General features: G+C 44.7%; 1 protein-coding gene across 2 annotated transcripts in view; it reads right to left on the reverse strand.

Annotated features, from left to right (window-relative positions):
* Positions 1–9,803, reverse strand: part of ROR2 (receptor tyrosine kinase like orphan receptor 2) — a 145,271-nt gene extending 135,468 nt beyond the window's left edge. The window contains exon 1 of one of the 2 annotated variants that reach the window (XM_051777419.1): positions 9,591–9,803. In XM_051777419.1, coding sequence (XP_051633379.1) covers positions 9,591–9,684 — 94 coding nt within the window. In that variant the 5' untranslated portion in view covers positions 9,685–9,803. Of the gene's footprint in view, positions 1–9,107; positions 9,291–9,590 lie in introns of those variants that run through there. The other variant, XM_051777420.1, reaches the window with a different exon arrangement.
* Positions 9,804–14,048: the final 4,245 nt, after the last annotated feature.

Here is a 14,048-nt window from a genome sequence, read left to right on the forward strand (position 1 = left end):
ATTTAGAATCAGAACAGAATTCTTATTGCCTGGGGGTAAAAAAAGAGAATACGATATTATATTTGGATTATCTGTCTAAAATCTGCTGGTATAGCCTTCACTTGCCCTTTTATGCTTTTGGTTTTTTTAAGAAGAGATAAATCTTACTACATACAGAAACATCACTGCAACATTACTGGTTCTAGTATTGTTGGGGTTTTTTTCTATAACACAATTCTCCCGTGTCACTTTTCTAAATGAGAAACAATTACAGTAAAACCATTTGTTAACTTATCTCCCAGAATACTCACTCCCTCACTTTAAACACTACAAAATCCTGGCATTTTCTTTACCTTTTATAACTTCTTGCTAAAACATTAGTATGATGAATGATGCAGAAAAATTTTATACATTGCTAAGGCCCCTTAAGCTTTCGCACAGTTTTATTTATTATTGATTCATACAAGAGATTTACAGAATCTATCTTGAAGTTACTCAGCTGTTATAGTCCTGGATTCTCAAGTAACATCATTCTTCCTTTTTTTTTTTCTTTTATTTTTTATCTCATTTTCTGATCTTGCTCTATTTGGCAAAACTTTTGATATGCTCTTAGGAGTAATTTCTCCTGCAAATCCAGACAAGTGGAATGAATGTTTCTACAGCAATTCTTCTTGGTTTTTTTAATTTTCACAGAAAAACAGAATCACAGAAGATACGGAGTTAGAAGGGACCCACAAGGATCATCGAGACCCTGCACAGGACCATCCCCAAGAGTCAAACCATGGACCTGAGAGTATCATCCAAATGCTTCTTGAACTCTGTATGGCTTGGTGTTGTGACCACTGCCCTGGGGAGCCTGTTCAGTGCCCAACCACCCTCTGGGGGAAGAACCTTTTTCTAATATCCAACCTAAACCTTCCCTGCCACAGTTTCAGGCCATTCTCTCAGGTCCTGTCACTGGTCACCACAGAGCAGAGATCAGTGCCTGCCCCTCCTCTTCCTCTCCCAAGGAAGTTGTAACTGCAGTGAGCTCTCCCCTCAGTCTCTTCTCCAGATTGAACACACCAAGTGCCCTCAGCCACTTCTCACACAGCTCCAAATCAAGGCCCTTCACCGTCCTCGTTGCCTCCTTTGGACACTCTCTAACAGCTTCATATCTTTCTTATATTGCAGTGACCAAAACTGCACACGGTATGTAAGGTGAGGCCACACCAGTGCAGAGCAGAAACATCTTATTCTTTACTGTCAGAACTTTGTTACGCTTCCAAAAGGACAAACGAGTGAGATCCCACAACACCTTCACCTGACCTAAAGCGGCACAGTTGTGACTCAGACCTCCTGTCTCTCAGTGTGCAGCCCCTTCTGCCAGCACTGGTGATCCCAGAGACAATTAGTTTTATTGTACCACTCTCACGTGGACTAATGTACCAGCATCAGGTTATTATTTCTTTATATACCTGTACCTTGCTGGAAACACAGGCATTGACCAGAGTTAGTCAACAATGTGTTAAACAGCTTGCAATGTGAGGCAAATTCAAGACAGGGTGTATGGAGAAACAGACAATAGCAGCCAGCATGGTAGCATACAATTAGCCTAAACTTCAAGCAACAGATTTGTAGAGACATCAACACAAGGAAGGATAACAATTAGTTTTGTAAGAATTTATGGGAAGTTCCTATGAAGAGGGAAGAAATAACCTGGGAATTTATGCAACAGAGAACAACACTGTGAGTGAGATGAAGATTCATGAATTTCCTCGTTGGAAGATGCCACTACTGGTACCAGTCCCATCATCCACCCACCTGCTCAGCAAAATTCTCTTGCCAAAAGCTCTCAGCTCCAAGTGACCTGGTGTAATAGGTGGCCTGCCCGCTAACCCCCAGCTTGGTAACTGCACTGCAAGAGGTGCAGCCTCCTCTGGCCTAGCGGCAGAGTTGCCCATGTGAGACCACTGATCCATCAAAATCAGTATCAACTAGGTTAGCTTAGACCAAGGGTTTTGCTGATGCTGCCTGAAACAGACTACTGAATGTCCACCCACTGCTCTGACAGGAAAACTGGAAAGTGACAACATCTGCAGAATGAAGAGCTAGGGAGTGGGAAGGAGGTAACTTCTTTTAATGATGCCTTGCCATGTGCAGAAGTACAACAATTACAGCTTGCTAAGGGCCTTGGAAATGAAAGATTAATGTCTTGCAAATAAAAATGTACATAAGGAATAATGTTATGGCCTTGCTGTGAAGCACAGCTCAAATGCCTGAGGTAGGTATGTGTACTTTGAGTTAACCAGCACAGAAAAGTCACAGAAGTAGGTTATCTCCGGCCCTGAACTTTGTTCTTCAAAAAATCTTTTGTGTCTCCTTTACAATCAAGTTAGAGATATGATATCTATCTATTCAGTTGCAGACATGGGAGAAAGAAATCTCCTCCACTTGTGCAGCAGTAGCTTGCCTGTCTCATTAGTTTGCCTTTGGCAGAGCTCTGTGATTTCTCTTTTAGACTTAGGTAGGATAAACCTTTTTTCATTTACAGTTCATATGACTTAGAAGAGGAGAGTGTTTCTGGCTAGCAGAAATCAAATTTTTTATTTTCAACCACAATTTTTATAGTTTTTTAACTAAAGAAACAAGAACAAGTTTGTCCTGTCTTTTGTGATACATTTATCAGTCCTCTATCTACTCCATGACTGGATATGGAACTGCATGATTACTTTGATAAGGAATTAGTCCATTGATAGTTTCACTTACAATTCAACATAGCTGTGTATGTTGTTTTAAAAAGTAAGACTTCAGAATTTTAGGAGAACTCTTACAGAATGTACCCTTTCCTTATACAACCAGTCAAGTCATTCTTCTTATATACACAATATCATGGGAAAAAATAATGCTAAAGTGCTGAACTACCAAAAGCAAGGAAAATCATTTATAGAAACCACTTCACATTGAAATAATACTTACCAAATGAACACCCTAGAGCAGTGCTGATGAGGACAAGTGACAATAACCTGGAGTTACAGAATTAAATGTTTATGTTGTTCATTTAAAAGGAAGTGTCCAAACAAAGCAGTTAGAAGACAGAAATCTAAGTTCAGTAGAGGTTTTGTAGGTATGACAATATGCACATGGGGATTTTTTTTTGTCCAAGAAAGAATATCGAACTTGTGTTTATTGTCTTAATGAGTTCACATCTGAACAGAAATTTCGAATCTGAAAGGTACTTAGCTAAGCAATGCCTCCCATGGGAAATCGATGGATTGCTCACGAACAAAATACCAGTGGGGATCCAATCTAGTTTCCCAATTGAACTACTCACTACTTTAAAACCAAATTGGCAAACTGATTCCCCACCAGTTTCATTTTGCTGCTTCTGCAAGCTGTACCCAATGTCCTAGTTAGAACAGCTGGGACCAGTTCATCACTGGATGGGTGTAACCCAAAACTGTGTATTCCATAGCCTTCCATGCCATTTCCCAGAAACTGTTGTCAACAGACCATTTACACCCTCTGCCCAGAGCAGTCTGACTCCTCAGGCTACAAACTGGGTGTTAAGAGGCCTGTGAGATAGGAAGGTGCTCCTGTCCTCAAACCCTTTGTGGAACTTCCTGCCCTGAGGGAGGCACTAGGCATTCCTGCCTGAACTGGAGGATAGATAATCTTGGAGTTCTGGAACTTTTTTAACCACTGGTGGGATCCAGAGGAAGACTGAGACCACCACTCTCAACCAGACTGCAATCACCACTCTTGACCAGACTGCACCACCACTCTCACCAACAGGGGTTTTTTTTCCCTCTCCTTTTCCTTTGGACTTAGGAGGTCCAACGAACACCACTCTGTTCACTCCCCAGGGTGCTGGGTTATACATTTGGGTTTTGTGGGTTCAAACCAATTGTTTGTCTGTATAATTGTACTTATTGTGTTATTTTATTAAATTGTTATTCTGACTTATAATCTCTCCTTTGAGTTGGGTTCATTTCCCCTGCTGGTTTACCTTTAAACCAGCACACCAGACAAAACATTTTTGTGTTGCTTCAGCAAAATCATTACACTGGAAGAAGAAAATGCTCTTTTCATTGTGCTAATTCTCTGTTCAATTCTGCCTATGCAGTCTTTGATTTTTACAGAATCCTTTTTCCCTATGACTACTTTCCAGCAGAGCCACCTTGCAGATTTAAGTAAACAAACAAAGAGCTTCAGGTGTCCACGAAACTGCACCCTCACAACCACACAGCCTTTAGGGGATGTCAGTCAACTCTGCTCTATACTCAAGAGGGACAGGCTCGTTAAGACGACGTTCATTCTCCAAATAACTTCTACTGAACCAGCAACACTGTGACATCCTTCCTCTTCCATCAGCTCCCCTGTTATCACACTTCTTCACCACCACAGACAGGCATGCATTTTAGCAAGACCAGAAAGCATCAGTGTATATGAAGGTTAATTCATTCAGCAGAGAGGTGTATATCCTCTTTGCTTCACACCTTTGAGACATGTGCACAACAGCTCAGGCAGATACACGCAAACAGATCTAAAACCACCCCAGAAGCATGGAGCTATCTACAGGATAACCACACTGGGTCTTCAAAAGGCTCTGCAAACTGCTCAAGACTAGTGCTACGACCCTGTGAGCCAGCTAAGCCTGAGGTAGGTCGAATACATCCACTTTTACCCATCACAGTAAGAGTGCACCATCCGTGAAGTGCATTCCTATTGTGATTTCTTGTTTTCACTGATAAACGATGCAGATTTGTGTTCTTAAATGAAAGCTTTTGTCCACTGCCAATTTTAAAAGACGAAGTCATACTTTACACCTAAGGGATCCCCTTCTGACTTTTTAAAAAGCATCTTTTACCACCTGGAAAGACGTGCATGTGCACCCAGTTTTAATATCAAAAAATATCACCAGCTGGCATTATTTGGAAGAGAAAGTGGAAGTCCTTTCCCAAGCTAGCCGAGGACAAACAGATGTCAAGAGAAAAAGGTTGGTTGTGAGTCAAGCTCGTGGAGAACATCAGAAAAACTGTGTAGCAGGACGCTTGCAAACGCATATTGATACAGGACAAATGGTCAGAAAAATGCAAAATGCATTTTGCTACTTACAGTTTAGACAAAACCAAGAGGAAAGAAAATAATTCAAGTAAAATCGTGGTTTGTCCCAAGTGGTTATAGCAATGCTGTAGTAGTCAATCTGCAGTGAGAGTAACAACTAACAGCAAGATTAACAAACAATTCATCTTCTTTCAGTGCAACAAAATCCTGCCGTTCCTTTTCTTTGAAGCGTTAACTACTTTGTAGTCACTGGATTAGGAGACTTGAGTACTTGCATGCTATCCAGACAAGCTGAGCCTAATGACAACTTCCTTTACAAAGCAACAGCCTCACAATGAATAAACAAACTTAAATAGCAAACCATTCTTTGCACAGAGAACACAGTGACAGATGCTATAAATTAGATGGAATACTGTAAGTAGCATTTCTTCCTTCTGAGCAACCACACAGGCAACACAGAACATCTATAGAAAGAAATATTATTATTAAAAAAAAGGTTGGCTTATTAATTTTTTGTTTCCTTACAATGTTCAAAAGAAAAAATACAGAGGCTCTTAATCAAAAGTATGATTCAAAGCTTGAGATGGTGACTGCTTCTAACTGACATCTTTATTGAATATAAAATGTGAATGTAAGACTGAAAATAAGCCATGAAGAGGACTCCACAAGTCTTCTACATAGAAGATTCTCGCAGTTATCAAACAAAACTCAGTATTTATTACCATTCCTTCCTTTTACATTTTATTCTCACTGGCTGGGGGCTAAGACTGTCAGTTTCCTAATTAGTGGTCAAACATATATTTCCATGTCAATGACAGTTCTGAAAGCTATTCACACCTTAGACAAAGTGCAGTGCGTTTAGAAAAAAGATCAGCTTTTCTGCAAACAACTGGAGACTCACTAACCAGGATTAATTTGCCTCGTCTGTCATCTGGTCCTTTTCTTTCTGCATCTTGCATTTCTATGCTGTTTACAGCAGAAAAGAGATTAAGGAGAAAAGTGCAATTCCATTACAAATGCTTAATTTAATGGAGACACTCAAGGCGAAAAATCATTCAGTGTCAACTCTTGACTCAAGGATAAACTTCACCACTAAACTTCTTAACGACTTAATTAATGCTAGAAAAGGTTTGATTAAGGTTTGACCTAAAAATAGTGACTGTAGCCAGTGTCACTTGTTAAAAAGCTATGTGAAGACTTCTTGTGCTCAAAGCTACATCGACTTTCACAATTTTTACAATTTCCAGAGCTAAATTTCTTTTATTAAAGTCAGGACGGAGCTATAGCTAAATCTTATGCAACTTTCAAGATTCGTGTATATTACAACTTTTTGTAGATGGGCATTCAAAGGCATTCAGAAGTAATCCGTGCTTGTATTAATTTCTCCACAAACACTGTACTCTCAGAAACCAGAGGGCGTTTTTCTTATAAAATTAGGTAGAAGTTCACAAGTTTCTGGACTTTCAAAATCATAGGCAAGAGTTACCATTATTTCCCAGACAATCTGTTGACAGAGTTATTACTTTTTTTTTTTTTTAAATGCTGCGTTCTGCATACCTCTCAAGTCACGCGAGCATTAACTTCCAGTTGATTAAACGTCCTTTTCTATTTAATGGCAAGGGGGCAAAACTCTGTATAAGCCGAGCCCATTTTGCATCACCATTTTCAACAAGCGACCGTCCTCGTTTCTGTTGCCTCTCACCTTGGCCATATTGTAAAAGAGAACACTGAAAAGGCTGAAGCAGCATTTTCAAAAAATAAACCTTAAACTGAAATGTAGATTAGCAAGTACTCTATTTGCCACTAAGCAAATCTAATTAAACAGAAGAATACCGCTTAACAATAGAAGTACACAAGTATTTATTGCCGTGATTATGAGCTCTCAACCACTGAGCTGCACATTCAGCGAAGAAAATGGAGTCTCAAACTCCGTGCCTATCGAAGTAGAGGGAATCCACACTTTCCACAGGTGGTAAAGACGATGATCACGAGCCCGTTTATGGGGCAGCGTTTAAAAAAAAAAAAAAAATCCCAAATACACTTTTAAAGGTAATTTACGATTTCATACTGGCTCAGAGAGAAGGTTGAAAGGCTCTCGCCAAATTTGATGCGCCTCTTGAGGGCACATGCGAGCGGAGAGAGCGGTACCACAGCCCAAGAGCGGTACCACAGCCCAAGAGCGGTACCACAGCCCCAGACGGCAGACGGAGGTGGCTCTGCCGCGCTCCCGCAGCGCTCCCGGCCCGCTCTGCCGGCGCCAGGCGCTGGCCCCGCTCGGGCAGAAGGTTCCCCGGGATCCCGCACCCCTCCACCCAACTTCGGGAAGCCACGGGGCGGCTCTGGAAGCGCAAGAAAGGGCCTGGCTGCGGCGGATGCACAGACGCCGGTGTACAGGGGCTGCGAAGGGAGGAAGGCGGGAGAGAAGCTCACGGGACACGGCGCACACCTCCGTCCCGCCGAGCTCGGAAAACCGATGGAGCTGCTCGGGGTAACGGGAGTAAAGTGGGGACGGGGACAGAGAATGCGGCATCTCCTCTCACAGCATCTCTCAGAGCACGACCGTCATCCTCCCTGCGGCCCCGGGGGAGCCGCTGCCTTCGACCACAGACCCCTCCTTCCCAGCCCCCCCTGCCCGGCCGACCGGGAGATCCCCGGAGCCCGGGACCCCGCGGGAGTGGCAGAGCGGCGGGGCAGCCTCTTCAAAGGGAGCAATAAAGCCACTAGGAAAAATAAACGCGACGGGAACTGACCCCAAATCCGCGAGCTGTAACATGCCCGCCTCCTGCTCTCGCCCCGGAAAGCTCCCAGACCTCTAGCTTTCTGCTGACCCTCTCCCTTCATGGTAAAGGCAACAAATGGCAAGACCTCGGCCCCCGGAGCTGAATAACAGGAAATATAGGCATCTGTCACCTCCCGCGGAGAGGTAAATGGATTAGCGAAAGCAACAAAGGGAAGAAAAGCCTTTTCAAACGTGCAATTGATTAACAAGTCCCCTCTAATCTGCAGCATCACTGTTTTTCCTTAAAGACATCATCGGTCTCCTCCAGCACTTCGGTGCAATTAAGTTAAAGCCAGGAAAGGCGGGGGAGGAAGGCCCTGCCAAGCGCCCAGTCCCCGGAGCACTGCCCCGTGGGGACAGCACGGGAAGGGTTACAAACCTGGCATGGAAATGGTGCAGCCTGTCACCTCCTCCCTCAGTCCCTGGGCAAGGCGCCCCGGGAAGGCGTTTGTGAGTGAGGTTTATCTGCTGCAAGAGGGAGAGAGGGCAATTTTCCAGAGAATGGCTTCATGGAAGATCAAAGAGCTGAATCCGGCAGCTCCTACCTCGCCGGGTGCATTTCACATCCCAGAGAAACGAAAAAGTTAAGCCTCCCCTTTTTTTCGCTTTGAATGCACCACATAACTTAAGCGTGCTGGGAAGGGGAGGGGGAATAATCTAAAAAAAAAAAAAAAAAAAAAAAGTTTATGCGGCTTCTTTTACAGGAACTGTAAGTCTTACACCATCGCGGCTCTCCAACTCCACACGCTCCCTAAAGGTCCCTGTAAATCACGGCACTGCGCTCGGAGATGCCGGACAAACTGGCATCTGTTCAGCAGCCGCACCGCCGCTGCCACGGCGCAAGGTCAGATGTTAATAAGGGCAGTTTATTCAGCCCTAAAAACAATCGTGGAGCTCGCCGAACCGCGCGTGCAGTGCTTCCCGAGCCCAAGGGCCGACCTCCTCAGCCCCCGAGGGCCGGCCAGGTACACAGAGAAAATGGGACCCTCTAAAGCCCAAAAGCACACAGAAGGAGACCCCGCCGAGCCTCCATGAGCTGAAAGCACGGCGGCTGCCCCCCTCGCCCACTCAACTTTAATCCCCTTCTGGTTCCTGCTGAGATTCTGGCAACGCTCAACGTCCCAAATAATAACACATTATTATAACCATTCCGAGGAGTGGGCTGGAGGGCGGGCAGAGGAGGAGGCTCCACTCATCGCTATCCACCCTCGGCAACAACTAAAACCAGAACTTTTCCTTTGTTTTCTCCTTCTTTCCCCCTCCCCCCCCCCCCCCCCCCCGGCCCCCTTCAGTGGCTACCAACCAGCCTCGGTGCGCTGAACCGGCTGAGGAGAGGCAAGAAGCGACTGCCGCCCGAGCAGGACAGGGGCTCCGGGATGCGCTCGGGGCAAAAGTTTTAGCTGCCCTCGCCTCCTGCCAACTCCCGCCCCCTCGTAAAGAAACACAACGTCAAGTTTCCATTGTGCCAAGAAGAACCGAAAAAAAAATAAAATAAACTAAACCAAAAAGGGGGGCGGGGGGGAAGAGAGAGAGAGAGAGAGAGAGAGGAAGAAAGAGGAGAAAAGGGGGAAAAAAAAGGGAAAAAAAAGAAAATGAAAAAGACACGAAAGAAAAAGTAACCAACATGAACCACCACCTGGGGATGCTGGAGGCTCCGCCGGTCCCAAATGGATACGCGCAACTCTCCTACGAATAGGCGCGGCTTTTTCCCTGCCTCCCGTCCCCCCCCCGAAGAGCAGCAGCAGCCGCAGCATCCTCCCCTCCGGCCGGGGGTCCCGCTCCTTACCTGCCGCGCGGAGGCGGAGGAGCGAGGCGGTGGCCAGCAGGGTCAGGAGGCGGCCCGCCGCCCCCCGCCGCCCCTCCGCCGCCGTGGGGACCATGGTGCCCGACGGGCCGCCGAGCCCGGAGCCCGCGGAGAGCAGCGCCCACGGGCCGAGAGCGCTCCGGTGCCGGCGGGGGCTCCGCGCTGCCGCAAAGTTCGCCCGAGCTCCGCCGCGCCGGCCCTGCGCTGCCGCTAGCCGACTGTCCCGACTGGGGGCGGGGGAAGCGGCGCTCCTTTCCCCACCTCCTCCTCCTCCTTCGCCTCCTCCTCCTCCTTCCCCAGCATCCGAACGTCACCCGGGGCAAACCCGACACAGGGGAGGAGAGCGGCGCCGAGGGGCGGACAGGACAGGGACAGTCCCAGCGCTCCGGCACCCTCTGCTGGGGCAGCCCCCGCCTCCGGGCGAGCCCGCGCCCACCTTTCCCGGGGCACTCCACCACCACCGGGAGCCAGCCGGGCTTGAGCCCCCTCCGAAGGGCGAGTCCTGCTTGCAGAAGCCTCATGATGCTTCAGCTTCCCTCAGAAAAACCCCAGTGAAACAAAAAGACGCGGGCGAGGGGCACATCGGCCGAAAACGCTACTGCTTTTCTCCTCTGCCCCCTTCCTCCTCGGTGCGCAACTGAGGTGTTTTTGCACCCGGGCAGCATTAAAGGCACAGTTACTGCTGACTGAACACAGTTTCTCCTGTCCCCAAAGCGCCCGGTGGCGTCAGCCCCGCGGCACGTACTCCAAGAGGCGAGAACCACCATGACCAGGATCTTCCTCGCTCTCTACCAGTTCTCTCATGCTGGGGTGTCAAAAGAAACGTTTGCATTCTCTCTTTACCAGGCTGAAAATTATTCTGCTCCCAGTAAAGTTTCAAAATATTTCAAGGTTATTTACTACCAGAAATCAGGGCATCCTTTTCTCTCTTTTTTCTTTTTTCTTTTTTTTTTTTTTTTTTTTGGGGGGGGGGGAAGCGTTGGATTGGTTTAAGATTTCTTTGCAGTTCAAAGAAATCAGTATTCTAAGATAATGCAGAATTGTCATCAGGCTTCTGGTAACTTTGTCATATAAACTCCAGGAACAGTTTATCACCCAATCATTTGCCGTATTTTTAAAGTTATAATTTAACAGCATTTAATCAGATGTCTTCTCTGCAAATACAGTATTTCTATTGTTTTAGGTTTCATTTCGAAAGATTTGATGCTAAGCAATGCTGAATATATACAAGTTCCTTTAAGTTCTTCCCCAAATCAAGCTCTAAATTCACAATAATTCCAGTTAAATTAATTTTCCATTAAATTTACCTCATATTGCAAACAAAGGCAAACACTACAACATATTCTTTCTTCCTCCTTTTGCGCCTTGTTTCTTTCAGGTCTTCAGTTCCATCTTGAAAATTCTTCTGGCACCTAAGAATGACAAAAGGGAGGCCCCAATCCCTCTCTGGCAAGAATGTAGGACTGACTGACTTCAGCCCCTTGCCATCATAACAACACATTTTATAATCCCTTTCATAAACATATGAAACCTAAGGTAAAAGTAGAGGATCTTTTTTACAAGCTTCACTCCTTAGATAAAAAGCTGCTCCAAACTTTGCCTCTTTGATGGTTAGGAACCTACTTCTAATTTCCAGACTGTATGTATTTGGGCCAGTTCATATTCCTTACCTCTTCTGCCACTATTCTCCTTTCACATGAATACCTTCCCATTTCCCCTCTCTATGGTTTAAAATGACCAGTCACATCTCAACCTTTATTTTTTTACCCCTAAAAAGCCCCTAAATCTTTTAATTTCCTCTGAAGTGATCAGTTATGTGTTCCATGATCACCCTAATCCTTTTTCCTGCCACACTGACTATCCCCCCTTTTCCCCTTATATTTGGGAGTCTGATTTAATATTTCTGATGATGAGTGGCTTGAGCTAGACACAGTATTGGGGATACCTTCTCTGGCAGAACACTTCTACTTTTCTTTCTGTGTTGAAAAGACTGATAAATCCCAATGAGTACAGCACCTTGCCAGTTATTGGTATACTATGATGTGTTTGAAAATCTACATTCTCTCTTTCTTTATTGTTTCCAGTGTATAACTAACTGTAGAGACCTGCATCAAAATTCTACATGTCTGGCCTCGTACATCCACACCCCCTGTCCCCCCTTTCTGTAGCTCAAGTCATCAAGATCAGTTCTTTCTGCTCCTTCTTTTATCAGGAACACCTCTTGGCTCTGCATCAACAAAAAATGTTGGTTGCACACTGATAATGTGTTCCAAGGCATTTTGAAATCACTGAAACTACATGAAATACTAGAGATCAATAGTTAAGAGCACGCCTGAAGTTAATACTTTGCAATTCAAAATTTCTCACTTTCCACCCTTCTGCCAGACCTACATCCACCTTAGAGCCCATCAAGGAATCCCTGTAAGCTCCATCTTAACCCATACCTTCCCATATGGAGGCATATTAAATGTTCAAGTCCAGGTGAATGAGGTCTAGTATGTCCTTTGTTTTGAAAATCACTGAAAGGAAGCTATTAAGTTCAGCTGACAGGATACCCCTTCAGTAAATAAGCTATATTCTATTAACTTCCACGATGTTATTTTTTTTTCTTCATAGAATGGTTTGGGTTGGAAGGGACCTTAAAAGTCAACTAGCTCCAACCCCCTGCCATGGGCAGGGATACCTTCCACTAGACCAGGTTGCTCAAAGCCCCATCCAACTTTGCCTTGAACACTTCCAGGGATGGGGCACCCACAACTTCTCTGGGTAACCTATTTGAGTACTTCACTACTATGAGGAAATAATTTCTTCCTAAAATCTAATCTAAATCTCCTCCCTTTCAGTTTAAAACTGTTGCCCCTTGCCCTGCCACTATCTGTGTCAAAAGTCACTTTCCCTCTTTTTTTATAAGACCCCTTTAGGGAGGGCTGGAAGGCTGCAGTGAGATTCCCCTGGAGCCTACTCTTTTCCAGGCTGAAAAACCCCAATTCTTTCAGCCTCTCTTCATGAGAGAGGTTATCTGTTTCAGAGCTTTGTAAATTCCTGAGGCCAAAGTGATACAGATATAGATAGATAGTGATATAGATAGATAGATAGATAGATAGATAGATAGATAGATAGATAGATAGATAGATAGATAGATAGATCTCTAGGTACAAGGATTACTTTTTCTCACTCTTCATAAACATCATCTATAATGCTGCTGAACAAACCCTTGATCTCTGGGGGAAATGGGCAAGATCACACCACCACATAACATGGTACACAAAGCATATGCAGCACCTGAGCTGAGGATGAAAAAAGACTACATACCCTTCAGCTTATCTACAAAATAAAGCTGTCATTTGACACTGGCTATAAGTAGCCAGTGTGTTTGTTATGTCCCAATTACCAACATTTGCACCTCCTTCAGTAGGTTACACAGGAGAGGTAGGGAAAGGAAACAAAAAAAATGGCCTAAGGACTAATTAGGCCTGCAGTTGAAGTTTATTCCACAATTTTTGCAATATCTGCTGTTTGGTAATGATGATAAGCACAATTCTTATTAGATGATGGAATTAGTTTTCTAATGCAGGGCAATAGATGAACTCAGAGTCAAGAAGTGTGCCCAAGAAACTAAAGCAGAGACAGGGCTATGACTTTTAAAACAAAGTCAAACTGGTTAAAAACTGCATCAGTTACCTGTCTAAAATGCTACAAGTTCCAAGTCTGTCTTCCTCTGAAACTTATGATTGTTCAGCTGTGTTTCTTGCTTTCCAGACTTAATAGGAGAAAAAGCTGTCTGCATAAATTAGTTTACATTTTGCATAATCCTCCCAAGAAAAAGCCTTTTGCTTTTTTAGCTCTGACGCTCTCAAAGACCTCACAAAATATCTAGGATACGGATCCAAATGTTTTTTGCATTTGGGAATAAATTAGCATTTCACAGAAACTTCAGTTGTGGATTATTTTTTCTGACCTAGCAGGGGAAGCTGGCTATGTCACGAAGGCTGAACGACCAGGCCAAGTTAGCTGTTGAGAATTTAACTCACCTTCATAGCTGCAAATCATTTTGTCACTGGCTGCAAAAACTGCCATTTCACAAATCCTTGCTCTGTGTTGCAGGAAAATACGCACAGCAGGCAAAGAAGAACGGGGCAACAGCACATTTCTTCTGAGCTGGCTCGCCCTGTTCATGTAAGCCATTAGAGAGATCACTTGTGTTCCCCAGCATATGGTCCCAGACTGTTTTGTCACTATTTGACAAGGAAAAAGCTGTGCGTGTATTTGTTTGCACCACCATATGGCATGTGCCTGATTAGGAGTAGTTAAGAGCAGTGGGCAAAGCTGGAGTTCAGCCTGAACTTACTTGGGAGTCCCTTGCAGAATTTGGGTGGACTTCCTTTGCCGTGTGTGTCTGCTCTCATAATAAATATAACAGAAGTGACTTCAAAGAAAATG

The sequence above is a fragment of the Manacus candei genome, unplaced genomic scaffold, assembly GCF_025592945.1.
Source record: "Manacus candei isolate 608988 ecotype Guabito, Panama unplaced genomic scaffold, ASM2559294v1 h1tg000010l, whole genome shotgun sequence".
Taxonomy (NCBI): domain Eukaryota; kingdom Metazoa; phylum Chordata; class Aves; order Passeriformes; family Pipridae; genus Manacus; species Manacus candei.